The sequence below is a fragment of the Dendrobates tinctorius genome, unplaced genomic scaffold (assembly GCF_039654945.1).
Source record: "Dendrobates tinctorius isolate UK_male_01 unplaced genomic scaffold, ASM3965494v1 ptg000060l, whole genome shotgun sequence".
NCBI lineage: Eukaryota > Metazoa > Chordata > Amphibia > Anura > Dendrobatidae > Dendrobates > Dendrobates tinctorius.
Genome location: NW_027361728.1, coordinates 29711763 through 29727057, shown reverse-complemented (window position 1 = coordinate 29727057; position 15295 = coordinate 29711763). Strand labels below are relative to the sequence as shown.

Genomic DNA, 15295 nt, shown 5'->3' with positions numbered 1-15295 from the left:
GAAGGTGCGAAGACTGTGCGCGCACATCCGCCGGTTGCCTGTACACTCCGTTCGTATGCAGAAGCTGCAGCGATTGCTCCACCTTCCCAACCACCGCCTCATTATCGACATTGCAACTAGGTGGAACTCCACCCTGCACATGGTGGAGCGGCTGTGCGAGCAGAGGCAGGCCATAATGCATTTGTGGGAGGATACACGGCCAGGCACTTTGAGAGCAGACATGGAGTTGACAGTTGTGCAGTGGTCGAAGCTGAAAGACCTCTGTAAAGTCCTTCAGTGTTTTGAGGAATGCACACGGCTGGTAAGCGCAGACGACGCCATCCTAAGCATGAGCATCCCACTTATGCGTCGGCTCATGCAAACTTTGACGCACCTTAAGGAGCAGGCGTCTGCAGCCAATGTTGATGAGGAGGAAGAGGAGGAGGGAATCCTTGATGACATTCAGCCATTGTCTGCTCAGGGACGTCTCCTGGACGAGGTGGAGGAAGAAGAGGAGGAGGAGGATGATGATGGGGATGATTACTTAGGGGAGGAGGATGCATCTCGTGGGGCAAGTGAAAATGTTGGCGTGGCAAGGTCTGGTACAGGGTTTGTGCTTGACTGGAGGGATGTGGATTTGCCAGAAAGTGCTCCTCCAACCAGCACTCGCAGTGCATCATTGACACCGGGAACATTGGCCCACATGTCAGATTATGCCTTGCAGATCCTAGAAAGGGACCCGCGCATTGCCAAAATGATGAACGATGACGACTACTGGTTGGCCAGCATCCTGGATCCACGCTATAAAGGAAAATTACAAAACATCATGCCACAGGAGAACCTTGACCTAATATTGGCTAATAAACAAGCAACTCTGGTAAATCGGTTGCTTGAGGCATTCCCAGCACACAGCAGCGGTGATGGTTCTCACACGAGCCGTACGGGCCGGGGTCAGCTTGGCAGAGGTGTTCATGGTGCACACAGCAGAAGTGGTGTTGGAGACAGGGGTTTCATGACAATGTTGTGGACTGATTTTTCAAGTACTGCTCAAACAACTGGTAATACTGCATCGATGGAAAGTGACAGGAGACAGCAGTTGTCAACTATGGTTACAAACTACTTTTCCTCCCATATCGATGTTCTCCCACACAGGTCATTCCCCTTTGACTATTGGGCCGCTAAACTGGACACCTGGCCTGAATTGGCTCAATATGCCTTACAGGAGCTCGCTTGCCCAGCTGCAAGAGTGCTATCGGAAAGAGTCTTCAGTGCAGCTTGATCAATCCTGACAGAAAAAAGGACCCATCTGTCAACCCAAAATGTGGATGATCTAACCTTCATTAAAATGAACCATGCATGGGTTTCCAAGGATTTTGTCCCACCTTCCCCTGATGACACATAGGGTGACAGAAAAATGGCTTGCTTTGGTCCACCTCTTCCTGGGACTTGACCTATTTCGCCTTTTGCATCAGCTGAATGTCCAACATCAACATATGCCACTTTCTAAAACTCCCTAACTGTGCTGCCTCCCCCCCATGGCCGGGGTCACCACCTAGCGCACGACACTGTGCGAGTGCCGTTGCCCTGGACAGGTGGGTAGGCCGACTCTTGGGCGCGGGCACTGGCACAGGGTCCCTCATAGTGCAATCAAGTGTCTCTGACGGTGGTGGTGCACACCCGCCGTCAGACACACCGCCGTACTATGAGGGGCCCAGTGCCAGTACCGACGCCCACGAGTGGGCCCCCCTTGCTTGGGCAGGGCCCCAGCATTTGCAATCTTTACCTCTCCCTGCTCCTCCGCTGTGTAGTCTGGGCCGTCAAATCCATACTGTGCCTGACACCGTCTGAGCCTGCCTCCTGATGTATAGACATATATTTTGAATGTGTACGCTATCCATACATGTTATCCGGGGATACGGTACCCTTTCTCACCTTTGTGCAATCACGTGCAATCCATACTGGGCCTAACACCGTCTGAGCCTGCCTCCTGATGTATAGACATATATTTTGAATGTGTACGCTATCCATACATGTTATCTGGGGATACCGTACCCTTTCTCACCTTTGTGCAATCACGTGCAATCCATACTGGGCCTAACACTATCTGAGCCTGCCTCCTGATGTATAGACATATATTTTGAATGTGTACGCTATCCATACATGTTATCCGGGGATACGGTACCCTTTCTCACCTTTGTGCAATCACGTGCAATCCATACTGGGCCTAACACCGTCTGAGCCTGCCTCCTGATGTATAGACATATATTTTGAATGTGTACGCTATCCATACATGTTATCCAGGGATACGGCACCCTTTCTCACCTTTGTGCAATCACGTGCAATCCATACTGGGCCTAACACCGTCTGAGCCTGCCTCCTGATGTATAGACATATATTTTGAATGTGTACGCTATCCATACATGTTATCCGGGGATACGGTACCCTTTCTCACCTTTGTGCAATCACGTGCAAGCCATACTGGGCCTAACACCGTCTGAGCCTGCGTCCTGATGTATTGACATATATTTTGAATGTGTATGCTATCCATACATGTTATCCGGGGATATGGTACCCTTTCTCACCTTTGTGCAATCACGTGTAATCCATACTGGGCGTGAGAACGGCTGGCGAGCTGTTAAGCAAGCTACAGCACCTGTGGTTTGCACACGTAAGTTTTTCATTTTTTCAGGAATGACGGTTAGGCCTAATTCCGGAACTGCGGTTGACCTGCACTTACTGGGAAATCATCGTTCGCGGGTAATAATTGTAATCAGTGATCCCCATCACTAACGTTGTTCAGCGGGTTATCTGCACCTGTAAGCGACAAACGCTGGCCTTTTCAGTGTAGCGCACATGCAGCCACGGACATGTAAGGGCATGACACACCAGTTATTGGCCAATCTCATGTGCCAGAGCCTCACGTAGTAAGCCGGACTCGGAAGGCGGGGCATGATGGAGTCTCGTTCGTTAATGGAATTAAGCTTGCAATGTGTGCATCTGTTCTGTAGCTGGCATGGTTGAGGTTGCCCGTGTTGAGTCAAATTACGCAGTAGGCTCCACTCCTGGTGGTGCCCTTCTGGACATTCCTTTAAGGTTCAGCTTTGCAACCATACTGCCCACGTAAAACAAACACTTTGCCTTCATGAACGCTGTTTGGAGGGTCATGACTCGTGGGAATAACGCCGCCCAATCAGTTAACCTGCTAGAGAGATCCTTCGTTGCTCCCAAGCATGACATCACACTCCCTAGGAGGAAGGTAATTCCACTGTGGCGACCGTACTCCTGGGGGCGACACAAGTGCACTGATGCCCAGCCACTGCTCGATGAATCTGCTGGTACATTGACCCAGACCACTACATTCCCCTCGCACGCTACACGGCCTGAATCTGACCCTGATGAAACTCAGGTTACCCTTCCCATGTACAGTTCCATCTTACACGGTGACAAAGAGGAAGCTGCAGATGAAAGTGCCGGTTCGGCCCACCCGCCATCAGACACACCACCGTACTATCAGGGGCCCTGTGCCAGTGCCGTCGCCAATGAGTGGGCCCCCCCTGCTTGCTCAGGATCACAGCACTTGCAAGGTTGAAATACTGTGCAGTGAGATGGAAGATGGGGACGACGAGGAGTCCAGACTAGTACAGGGATTCCCTAGCGAGGAGACTTATTTGATTGTTTTCAATGTTGGGACAGCAATTTTTGGGGAGCACTATACTCTGGAGAATGATAGATGGGGCCCACCATACACTGGAACATTCCAAAGCTGGACATCAGACACTGGAGCAGCATTTACAGGGCCCATTATACACTAGAGCATTAGAAATGGGGCCCATTATGTTTGGAGCATTATTTGGGCCCATAAGACAGTGGAGCTTCATCCATGGGGACCAACATATACTGTAGCATTATGTGGAGCTCATCATATACTGTTTCAAACATTATATGGGACCAATGCTTCTGTATGGAGAAATAGATGGGCCTTGTCATGAGATGTAAAAAGTGAAGTATTTTTCATTGTACTATACCGCTATTTCTCTGCCGTATCGGAGCATGATGAGTTGTGGTATGTGTTAAAGGGGCGCTCTTTCGCCCATGGCACATGAAAACCTGGAGCCAGCCCTACCCCCCCACAACTTTAGCCAAATAACCCCCATTTTTCAGTGCGTAACTTGCATTATGAAGTTAATTAAGGTTGACAAGCTTAAGTAAGAAGAATTGATGCTTTTGGCATTCAAATGGGCACTGTAGGTGTGTTTCCTGTCCTCCTCTCACTGCCGACTTTTATTCCCAATTGACTTACATTGGGTTTCGTGTTTCGGGACGACCCCGACTTTTCCCTATAATCGGCCGATCTTGCTCGACCCGACTTTTGGAAAAGTCGGGTTTCACGAAACGAAACTCGACCCTAAAAAAACAAAAGTCGCTCAACTCTAATGCCCACTATAGGTTACACCTCAATTTAACAGGCTGAAATTGGCTGGTGTATGGCAAGGTACAAGGTGTATATAGTATTGGGGAGAATTTGAATCTCCCTAGAGATTTTAGGAGGCTGAGCAAATATCTTAGGCCCACTATAGATTACACCTCAATTTAACAGGCTGAAATAGGCTGGTGTATGACAAGGTACAAGGTGTGCATAGTATTGGGGAGAATTTGAATCTCCCTAGAGATTTTAGGAGGCTGAACAATTATCTCAGGCCCACTATAGATTACACCTCAATTTAACAGGCTGAAATAGGCTGGTATATGACAAGGTACAAGGTGTATATAGTATTGGGGAGAATTTGAATCTCCCTAGAGATTTTAGGAGGCTGAACAATTATCTCAAGCCCACTATAGCTTACACCTCAATTTAAAAGGCTGAAATAGGCTGGTGTATGACAAGGTACAAGGTGTATATAGTACTGGGGAGAATTTGAATCTCCCTAGAGATTTTAGGAGACTGAACAATTATTTCTGGCCCACTATAGATTACACCTCAATTTAACAGGCTGAAATAGGCTGCTGTATGACAAGGTACAAGGTGCTTATAGTATTGGGGAGAATTTGAATCTCCCTAGAGATTTTAGGAGGCTGACAGTGATGCGCTCTGTCCAAGTATGGCAGCAGGCAGCCTAATAAGCAGGACTGCTGCACACAAAAGTGTGGAAAAATGTATGCTTGGTAACTGTGCAGAAAAGAGGATGAAAAGTATTTTTGTTTTTAAAAAAGCAGTTTGCACAGCAGTGTGCAAACAGCAATGCAGCGATCAGGGAGCCTTATAAGGCAGCCTAAGAACCAGCAGAGCTGATGCACACAAATATATCCTCCCCTGTCACTGCACACAAACTGTTGTGTTCTACAGTGAAAATCGCTACCAGCAGAAGCAGTTTTTTTTTCTTCTTCCCTGCCTAACGCTCTCCCTACAGAAACAGCAGCAGCAGCTCTCCCTATTCTAAGATCGGCAGAAGTAAGATGGCGGTCGGCGTGCACTCCCTTTTATAGCCCCTGTGACGCCACACAAAGCAAGCCAGTCACTTGCATGCCCTTCTCAAAGATGGTGGTGACCGCTGCCCATGTCATTGCAAACAAAAAACTATAGACAATATGCATTATTAGAAAAAATGGTCCTGACCTAAAGGGACCTCATCTTCACATGCAATAGCAGTGAAATTACTCGCAAAATTGCTTTGTATACAAGAAGAAAATTAGAGTAAAAAATCCGCCAGTAAAATAGTAAAAATAGAATATTTTTATTAACCTACACAAAATAAATCACCCTTACATATTAATGCAATACAAGGTCACCATTGTTCAGAATTTTTTCTTTCAAGAGGGAACAGGTGCAGAAAAGCACATGCGGCCACACAGTAAAACAAGGCAGTAAAGTGACAGTGCTTAGATTTAAAACAGAAGTAAACAGAATACTCAGTGTGTGGCCAAAAAAGAAAAGTACTTAGTCCAGCTTTGTAGCATACTTAAAAATAGAAAAAAAGACCACAACACAGCTCATAGTTAAGTAAACTTACCCATGGTTGCCTAATGTGCCGCACGTGTTGCCCCTACGCGCGTTTCGCGTAGGCTTCGCCGGGGGCTGTCATATATTTTTTCTAGATCCTTATTTTGGATCGCTGAATTTTGCACTTTCTGACCTTTGAAAGGAATATTTATTTTTCTGCCACACATTGATAATTCAGCACTATGCACTTTATTTGATCAAAAGAGATATGTGTGTCTTCTACACAAGGTGGTAATTTTTTGCATTTGTTGCACATTTTTTGTCCCACTTTTTAGGTGGGCTATTACACATATTTTATTAATTTTTCTGAGTATTTGTATATCATATCAGGTTTATTTATACATATAATTATGTTTACATTGCTAACTGTTCAGCTTTCGTTGCTCATGTGGTGATACTAAGTGTCGCTGATACCCTTTTGTATTTAACTCTTGATTTAATTATTATATTCTGTATTTTATCTATCTTTTGGTATATACAATAAAATTGCACATTTTCTACTTGTTGCACTTGGTTCCATCCTTTTTTAGGATTCATGATTTGTTGTGGTGGATGAGCTTTTATTGGCCTCCTTTCTGGTTTATGGCCTTATAATGGGTCTGAGAATCTTATCCTGATATCTAATGGCAGCCAGAGTACCTCTGACTAGCACCTAGAAAGCTGTGTGGCCCTACAAAGAAATGCACCCAACACCATTACTAGCCCACTGCCAAACCAGTCATGCTGGAGTATGTTGCAGACAGCAAAACATTTTACATGGTGTCTCTAGACTGTGTCACATCTGTCACATGTGCTCAGTGTGAACCTGCTCTCATTCGTGAAAAGCACTGGGCGCCAATATCAAATATACCAAACTTGCTGTTCTCTGGCAAGTGCCAATCGCTCTGCATGGTGTTGGGCTGTAAGCACAATACCCACTTGTGGATGTTGGGCCCTCATACCACCCTCATGGAGTCTGTTTCTGACAGTTTGAGCAGACATATAGATGTTATTGGCCTGCTGCAAGTCATTTTGCAGGGCTCTGGCACTGCTCCTCCTGTTCCTCCTTGCATAAAGGAGGAGGTAGCGGTCTTGCTGCTGGGTTGTTGCCCTCCTATGGCCCTCTTCATGTTTCTGCTGGTATCTGCTTCATGCTCTGGACACTGTTGACAGACAAAGCTATCCTTTTGGTCACAGTTTGCATTGATGTGCTATCCTAGATGAAATGAACTACCTGAGCTACTTCTGTCTCATGCTACTGTACAGTAACTTTTGGGGTGAGAGCAGTGACAAAAATGCAAAAGTGACCGAAACAACAGCCAAAACAGATTAGAACAGAGAAATGGTCTGTGGTCACCACTTTCAGAACTACTCCTTTACAGGGGTTGTCTTGCTAATTGCCTATCATTTCTACTTGTTGTCTCTTCCATTTGCACAACAGAAGAAATTGATTCATATCCAGTGTTGCTTCACAACTGGACAGGTTGATTTCACAAAAGTGTCATTGATTTTGAGTTACATTGTGTTGTTTAAGTGTTCCCTCTATTTTTTGGAGCAGTGTACATTAAAGTTGAATTTACTAGAAAGCAAAAATCTATAATAATGTAATTTTTGTACCAATTACTGGTTATTGGCTCCAAAACAACAAAAGTGAGTGTGTACAAGCTTCTGTAGTCAGCAAAAGAACTGCCTCCCGGTGACTTTAGGTACTCAGTATTACTAGTCTCTGGTTCCTTTTGTGTTACATGTATCTCTCAGCAAAAAGAAAACCCAAAATCAAACCTGTTTTCAGTTGATAGTAGCAAGCTTATACTTTACTTTAAATTTCTCCTGCGCATTTTTGCTTTCACAGGACTGTAGTTGGGGATTCTGGTCGGATGAGGAGCTTAGTGTTGGATGATAGGGCACTAAAAGCCACTTGGCATAGAAACACCATAAGTTATCTTAGCATTCTGAATATTTGCCCAGTTAAAGGAAAGCATAGCTACAGCTCCCGGGTTAGTAATTGCAATATTGTTCTTCAGTATTTCCAATCAAATGAAATAGAAATGCTGTTGGGATATAAGTATCCAATGTTTATGGATGGTTTTACAGTCTGCATTTATAAACTCCAATGTATAATTACTTAGATGACATTTTGAAGTGCAATAATATACTTTATACTTTTAAGAAGTAGCAGGACATTGAAGAGACTCTCAACATTAATTAATCTGTTTAACTTAGGTGTATGCTAGGGGCTATTGTACTGAAAAACAGGCAATGCTAGTGTAACTAATAATCTGACAAGGTCAGATTAATGCTGTCACTATAAATTAAATGTGACATAGTAATTTGCATGTATTTCTTCCAGTTGATGTTGAAGCTAAAAGAAATTTTATTCATTTTATTGTTATTAATACAACTATCAACAAGACACAACCATGAGACACTTTTCAAATACAATCCATTGTTTAACATCCGACATTAGACTTTTCACATAGAATTGAAAACCATATTCCTCAAGACAGCTATAAAACATCCCAATGATGGGAATAAGAGAGTGGGCAATGGAAAAACATGTTTTAACAGTTAGAAAAGAAGAATTTTTATGGGACCTCATTCATTAAAACTTACATGCAGTAAAATTGTCTTTGTTGCCCATAACAATCAATCAGAGATCAGATTTAAAGAGCATCTGTCACCAGATTTATTACTTAATAGACTTCTTGGGGGGGTTGATAGATTCCCAGCTGTAGATGAAGCAGTGGTCAGAAAGCTAAATTGTGTATAACCCCATCCACATCTCTGATTGGCAGCTTCCGGTGTCCAATGTGAATAGTCAGCAAGATGTGGGCAGGGTTATACAGATTAGCCGGACTGGTCTGCATTAGAGACCTAGTTCAGCAGTAATAATCTCCTGCTATAAAGCACTGGTTGTATTGAAACTACAACATATAGTATAATAAATGACACATCCATGGAATCGCGCTCTCTTGCTCTATATCATGCTGCTCTCATGTTAAGTAGCAATAACCTACTGACCAATTCCCTTTAATGTTATGATAGCAGTTTAGGAAAATAAATAAGGCCCTTCACCTCCTTCTCTGCCAATCTAGTGGTACCCTTTGTAAATGGCAGTAATGTTGTGGCTGAGTGACTTGAATGTGCTGCATTTGATTCAATTGCGAAATTGTGATAGTTGAGGCCTAATTTCATATAGGTTCAAAACACAGGACTTCTGTGTTGGTAAACTTCTAGACTTTCCTTTTCAAGCAAAAGGCAGTATACATGATTTGGTATGGAAAAGTTGTAATACAGGATCCATACCCAATTCTAAAGAAAGAGGCAACCACATGTTGAAACCTGGGTTATTGCTGCAAACAGGAAAAGATTGAGAAGCCTGAGAAACTCAACTTGAAAACTATTCCAGCAAGCCCACATCATCTTGGATCTGCTATCCATTATTATGCACAAACCACACTAAAGAAGCAGAGTACCTTTTTGTGTGTCCCACCTTATGTGTAAGATTCTTTCATACTTTCTTACTGTAAGCTAGAGACATTATGAACCCCAAAGATCTCAAGTAAGCTGCTTTATTTGATGTTGAGTTTGAAAGTAAATCAGGCATCCTCACAAATACTGTATTAAATCTTATTCATGATGCATCCTGTGTGTAATATGATGGCAATAAAGTTTATGATGCAACTAGAAGGGAATAGTTCCAATTTTTCCATGAAGCCACAGTCTAATATTGGGCAAGGTAATTGGATATTTATATAATGTCTTTTCTAATTTTATGTCTGGAGAACAAAAAGTAGACATCATTAGTTTTATTAGTAGTAGTAACATTTTAAGTAATTTTTTCACACTTTTGGATTTCCTTGTATGTTGATTTTCTTTATATTTGTGCACAAAAATAATTAAAAATTTGGGATTTTCATCTGAAAAGCAGCAAGCAGGAGTTTGCAACTTATGCAGAGATGCAGTAAATATTTTAATTGAATGGATAGATTTGTCAGTTTTTAAAAAATAAGGTTAGCGTTTCACATAACTTTTATTTTTTTTTTTTAATTTTAGATGCAAAAAAGCTGTGCTCCAAGTCAAGCCTGCTACAAGGCCAGTGCAAGCGCTTTACAAGTACAAGGAGATGCTGATTTTTTCATCAATCAACTTGGAATCCCAGCTGCTCAATTTGTTTTTGAAGATAGCAAAGCCAAGGTAATGTCGTAGTGTATTTATTCAGTCTGAAGCCATGTTTATTGTAATAGCATTACTGTAATGGTGTCATTAAATGAGCTGAGACTTTTGTCTCATATAAGCCACATCCATGAAAATAATTCCCCACTATTCTTATAAGAAACATGTGTGTAATTAGATCATGTAAAAAAAATTGCAGTCACTACATGAATTTACTTTGAACACACCCATGTAGGATTTTTTAAAATGTAAATAAATCCATCAACAGTTGTTACAGTGAATGCAGAGAGCCCAAAGTTTTTATAGTGCAGTATTAGAGACTACATTCAAGTGCTATATATTTGTGTAAAGTTTTCTTCAAGAGTTTGCTTAGGTCTGATACTAAAAAAAGATATAGCAGTCTCTAAATTTACAGGTCATTGTATAGCAAACTAAGCCACTTTACTATGGCACAGTGGAAGCCCAAAATGTATCTTTTTGATCTGCACCGTGACGTGTTGGAGCAAAAAAAAATAAAATAATAGCAATGGGAGAACCTGGCTATGATTTTACCAAAACAAAATAGAGTTGCAAACACTACTATTTTTGTCCGTCATTTTTGGCGGAATCTGCAAAAGTTTCCAAAAAAAAATGTATAGATAGCCTTACTGCCATAAATCTGAAAAACTATAAACTATTCCAATATACAGATTGGGGCAATACGCATAACTTAGGAATTCTAGATTGCAAAGAAGAGGGAAGATTTGACATTCACCTAGGTTGAGAGTTAAATTTGAGTAATAATTTTATGATTTTCATGAAATACTGTACAGTAGATGTAACCAAGTTAATTCCATTTAGGGCTGGTTTACACAACATTACAAAACATCATTCAGAATTTCATCCAGAAAAGTGGAATGATTAATCTCACTTGTCATCCGTGTGTAATCCGTTTTTTTTTTTACAGCAGCAGCTATTAAACATTTGCAAGACCATTTACAGCTTCCTATGTTACAGAATTGTAATGTATCAGAAAAAAATGGCTGCTACAGTATGACATTCGCTTTTTTTTTTTTTCTACTTTATGCATCCAAAACTTGGATAGGCATGTCTCAAAAGATTTACGGAAGAAATTAGTGCATGCTGCGTTTCTTTTTAACATGCAGATTCAATCAGTGAAAAAATTTTGTCAGCTGCACTACCCCATTAAATAACATTGGTCTGAGTGCTATAGCTTCCTTTTCAAGCACAGCACTCAGACCAAAAATACTGTTGCATGAGCATTAACAAAGATAGGACTATTTTATAGTTTAGTTACAAGACTCCTTTCTGTAAAGGAATGCTAGTTAAGTCAATTAAATCTATCCATCATAATACTGAGTACTGCTAGTTTGTAAATTCATAAATTGACAAGGAATATTGGCTAAATATCATAGTGTTTTTGAATAGTACAGGAAAGTTAAATATTGAGTAAAAATCTTACACATAAAGTAAGCTTGCCATTAAATTATAACTACCTAACCCAGGAATATATGCAGAGCAGCAACTTGGAGCGTATTTAATGTTTTCCAATATTTAAAAAGAGGTCATAAGCTGCAGAATGCTGTCCAGTACTTAAATATTAGTTATTTTTTACATTTTAAAAATTCTTAAAAAGAAAATATGCAGATGAAAAAGTTTGACCACCTTCGGAGATTTGTGTGCTTAGATAAATTTGATAAATTTGACCAGGGTGTTTCAGACCTTACTTAGATTGTTAGGGTTATTGCTTGTTCACTTTCATTGTTAGGAAAGTGAAGGTGGCGCACATTTTCCTCCTCTAACCTTGTGCTAAAACCTAAAACACAGCAGCCATGGGTTCTTCTAAGCAGCTGCCTAGCACTCTGAAAATGGTGGAGAAAGCTATAAGAAGATAGGAAAACAGCTTAAAGTTACCCTTTCCTCAGTTCGAATTGTAATTAAGAAATGGCAGTTAACAGGAACAGTGGAGGTTACGGTAAGGTCTGGAAGATGAAGCAAAATTTTAGTGACAGCTGCTCGTTGGATTGCTAGAGAGACAAACCAGTACCCCCATTTGACTGCAAAAGACCTTCATAAAGATTTAGCAGACTCTGGAGCTGTGGCACATTGTTCTACTGTTAAGAAGCACTTGCACACATATGGCCTTCATGGAAGAGTCATCAAAAGAAAGCCTCTCCTGCATCCTCACCATAAAATTCATTGTCAGAAGTATGCAAAACAACATCTAAACAAGCATAGTGCATTTTGGAAACAAGTCCTTGGACTGATGAAGTTAAAATAGAACTCTTTGGCCACAATGAAAAAAGATATGCGTGGAAGAAGAAGGGCATAGAATTTCAGGAAAAGAACATCTCATCAACTACTAAGCACAGGGGTTGATCAATCATGCTTTGGGGTTGTGCTGCAACCATCTGTCTGAAGGTTTTAGCTAGAGTTGAGTGAAAAGGGTCGGTCAAATTCAAAAGTCGGCGACTTTCGCTGAAGTTCGGTTTCATGAAACGAAACCCAACCATAGTGTGAGGTCGGCCACCCAAGCACCAAAGTCACGTTTCCAATGATGCTTTCAGCGCCCTTTTTCAGCCAATGATGGAGGACGCACATTGTGGGCAACGCGATGACATAGGCATCAGTCACCACCATCTTTGAGATGGGCATGCAAGTGATTGGCTGGCTTTGTGTAGCGTCACAGGGGCTATAAAAGGGTGTGCACACCGACCGCCATCTTACTTCTGCCGATCTTAGCATTAGGGAGAGGTTGCCACTGCTGATTCAGAATAAGGGAGAGCGCTAGGCAGGGAAGAAGAGCCAAAAAACAGCTTCTGCTGTTAGCGATTTCCACTGTACAACACGAGTTTGTGTGCAGTGACAGGGGAGGCTATATTTTTGTGCATCAGCTTTGTTGGTTATTAGGCTGCCTTATAAGGCTCCCTGATAGCTGCATTGCTGTTTGCACACTGCTGTGCAAACTGCTTTTTTAAAAGCAAAAAATACTTTTCCTCCTCTTTTCTGCAGAGTTACCAAGCGTTCATTTTTCCACCCTTTTGTGTGCAGCAGTCCTGCTTATTAGGCTGCCTGCGTCCATACTTGGACTGAGAGCATCATTGTCAGCCTCCTAAAATCTCTAGTGAGATCCAAATTCTCACCAATACTATATACACCCTCCACCTTGTCATACACCATCCAATTTCAGCCTGTTACATTGAGGTGTAATCAATACTGGGCCTGAGACAATAGTTCAGCGTCCTCAAATCTCTAGTGAGATTCAAAATCTCACCAATACTACATACACTCTCCACCTTGGCATAGACCATCCAATTTCAGCCTGTTACATTGAGGTGTAATTCCTACTGGGCCTGAGACAATAGTTCAGCATCCTCAAATCTCTAGTGAGATTCAAATTCTCACCAATACTACATACACTCTCCACCTTGGCATAGACCATCCAATTTCAGCCTGTTACATTGAGGTGTAATTCCTACTGGGCCTGAGACAATAGTTCAGCGTCCTCAAATCTCTAGTGAGATTCAAATTTTCACCAATACTATGTACACCTTCTACCTTGTTTTACAGTACCATATAGCTGGTGGTATTTTGGGTACATTTTCACAAAAATTAGGAAGTATGGGGGAAGAGGCAATTGGAAGTGGGCAGGGGTTACCAGCTGGTCCTCATGGTGGTTGTGTTGGTGGGGCATCTGTTGGTAGTGGCAAAAGCACAATAGCACCTAAGGCAGGAGGTGTTGAGCCTGCATCATCGTCTGGCTCCACAAGGCCTCGAAGGCTCCCTTTTCTGGGAGTAGGTAAACCGCTTTTAAAGCCGGAGCTTCAGGAACAAGTTTTGGCTTACATTTCTGACACAGTCTCCAGCTATCTCGCCTCCTCTTCTGAAGTTTCAAAAAATAAAAGCACTGACTCATCAGTGGAGGCTCCTGGTCAGGAACAACACCTTTCCTTGTGTCCTTCACCCCTACCAAAAGTGAAGAATGCGGCAGGCCACACTACAGATTACTCCATCTAGCTCTATTCACATACCATGCCTGGATTATCAAGTCAAATCGTGAATTCCCCAGTCAAAGATGAATCTGACATGGAGTGCACTGATGCACAGCCATTGCTAGATTTTTCTGCTGGTACATTCGCTCAGAGCACTACATTGTCCTCGCAGTGTACTGAGGCAGAATCAGACCCTGATGAAACTCAGGTGTCCCTTCCCGCATACTATGCCACCTTACACGGTGACACAGAGGAAGGTGCACATGAAATTGAAGAGGAGTGATGGATGACCCAGTTGTTGACCCAGATTGGCATCCATTGGGGGAAGAGGGTGCCGCTGCCAATAGCTCAGAAGAGGAGGAGGAGGATCCGCAGCAGGCAACGACATCGCAACAGCTGTTATCTGGCAGGACCGTAGCAGTCCAAAAATGGGTTACAAAAACCAAAAGAGTTGCAGGACAGCTTGGCCAGATGGTCAAATTAGCACAGCGTGCAATGCCTCAAAATGTCCTCCATAGTAGGAAGAATGCAGTGTGGCACTTTTTTGAACAAAATCCTAATGATCAGGCAAAGGTTATCTGTAAGAATTGCGCAAAGACCTTTAGCCGAGGGAAAAATCTGAGAAATTTGAATACCAGTTGCATGCTTAGACATTTAACCACGATGCACTTGCAAGCGTGGATGGACTATCAAACCTCACCTACCACATGTGCACCTGGTCCGAATGAAGGTAGTCAGCAACGCTACATCACTTCCCCCACTGTAAGCCCACCGGTTAGCACACCACCAGCAGCAAATGTCGAGGTATCGTCGCAAGGGCAAATCAGTCATGGAATCACAATGTTATTGCTACGAAAGACTGAATCTAGGCCATCAGCAGCACCACCAACACCATCACCATCACCAACCCTCTCTCAGTCCGCCATGTCTACCGCTAGTTCCACCATATGCAGCTCTCAAGTCCAGCACACCTTACCAGAGACTCTGAGTAGGACAAGAAAATACTCATCCTCTCATCCGCGTACACTGGCTTTGAACGCCCTCATTGCCAAGCTAATCTCATTAGAGATGATGCTCTACCGGTTGGTTGAAAGCAAAGCTTTCCGTGAGCTCATGGCCTATGCAGTACCACCCTATGACCTACTCAGTCGGCACTTCTTTTCGCAAAAGG

The 15295-nt window shown here is 42.6% G+C and overlaps 1 protein-coding gene across 10 annotated transcripts in view; it reads left to right on the top strand.

The window, feature by feature from the left end:
* The window catches only part of NAALADL2 (N-acetylated alpha-linked acidic dipeptidase like 2), a 1451400-nt gene that overhangs the window by 1151065 nt on the left and 285040 nt on the right, over nucleotides 1–15295 (top strand). For all 10 annotated transcript variants that reach the window (XM_073578823.1, XM_073578822.1, XM_073578821.1 and 7 more), the window contains one exon: nucleotides 10013–10153. In XM_073578823.1, coding sequence (XP_073434924.1) covers nucleotides 10013–10153 — 141 coding nt within the window. The remainder of the gene's footprint in view (nucleotides 1–10012; nucleotides 10154–15295) is intronic.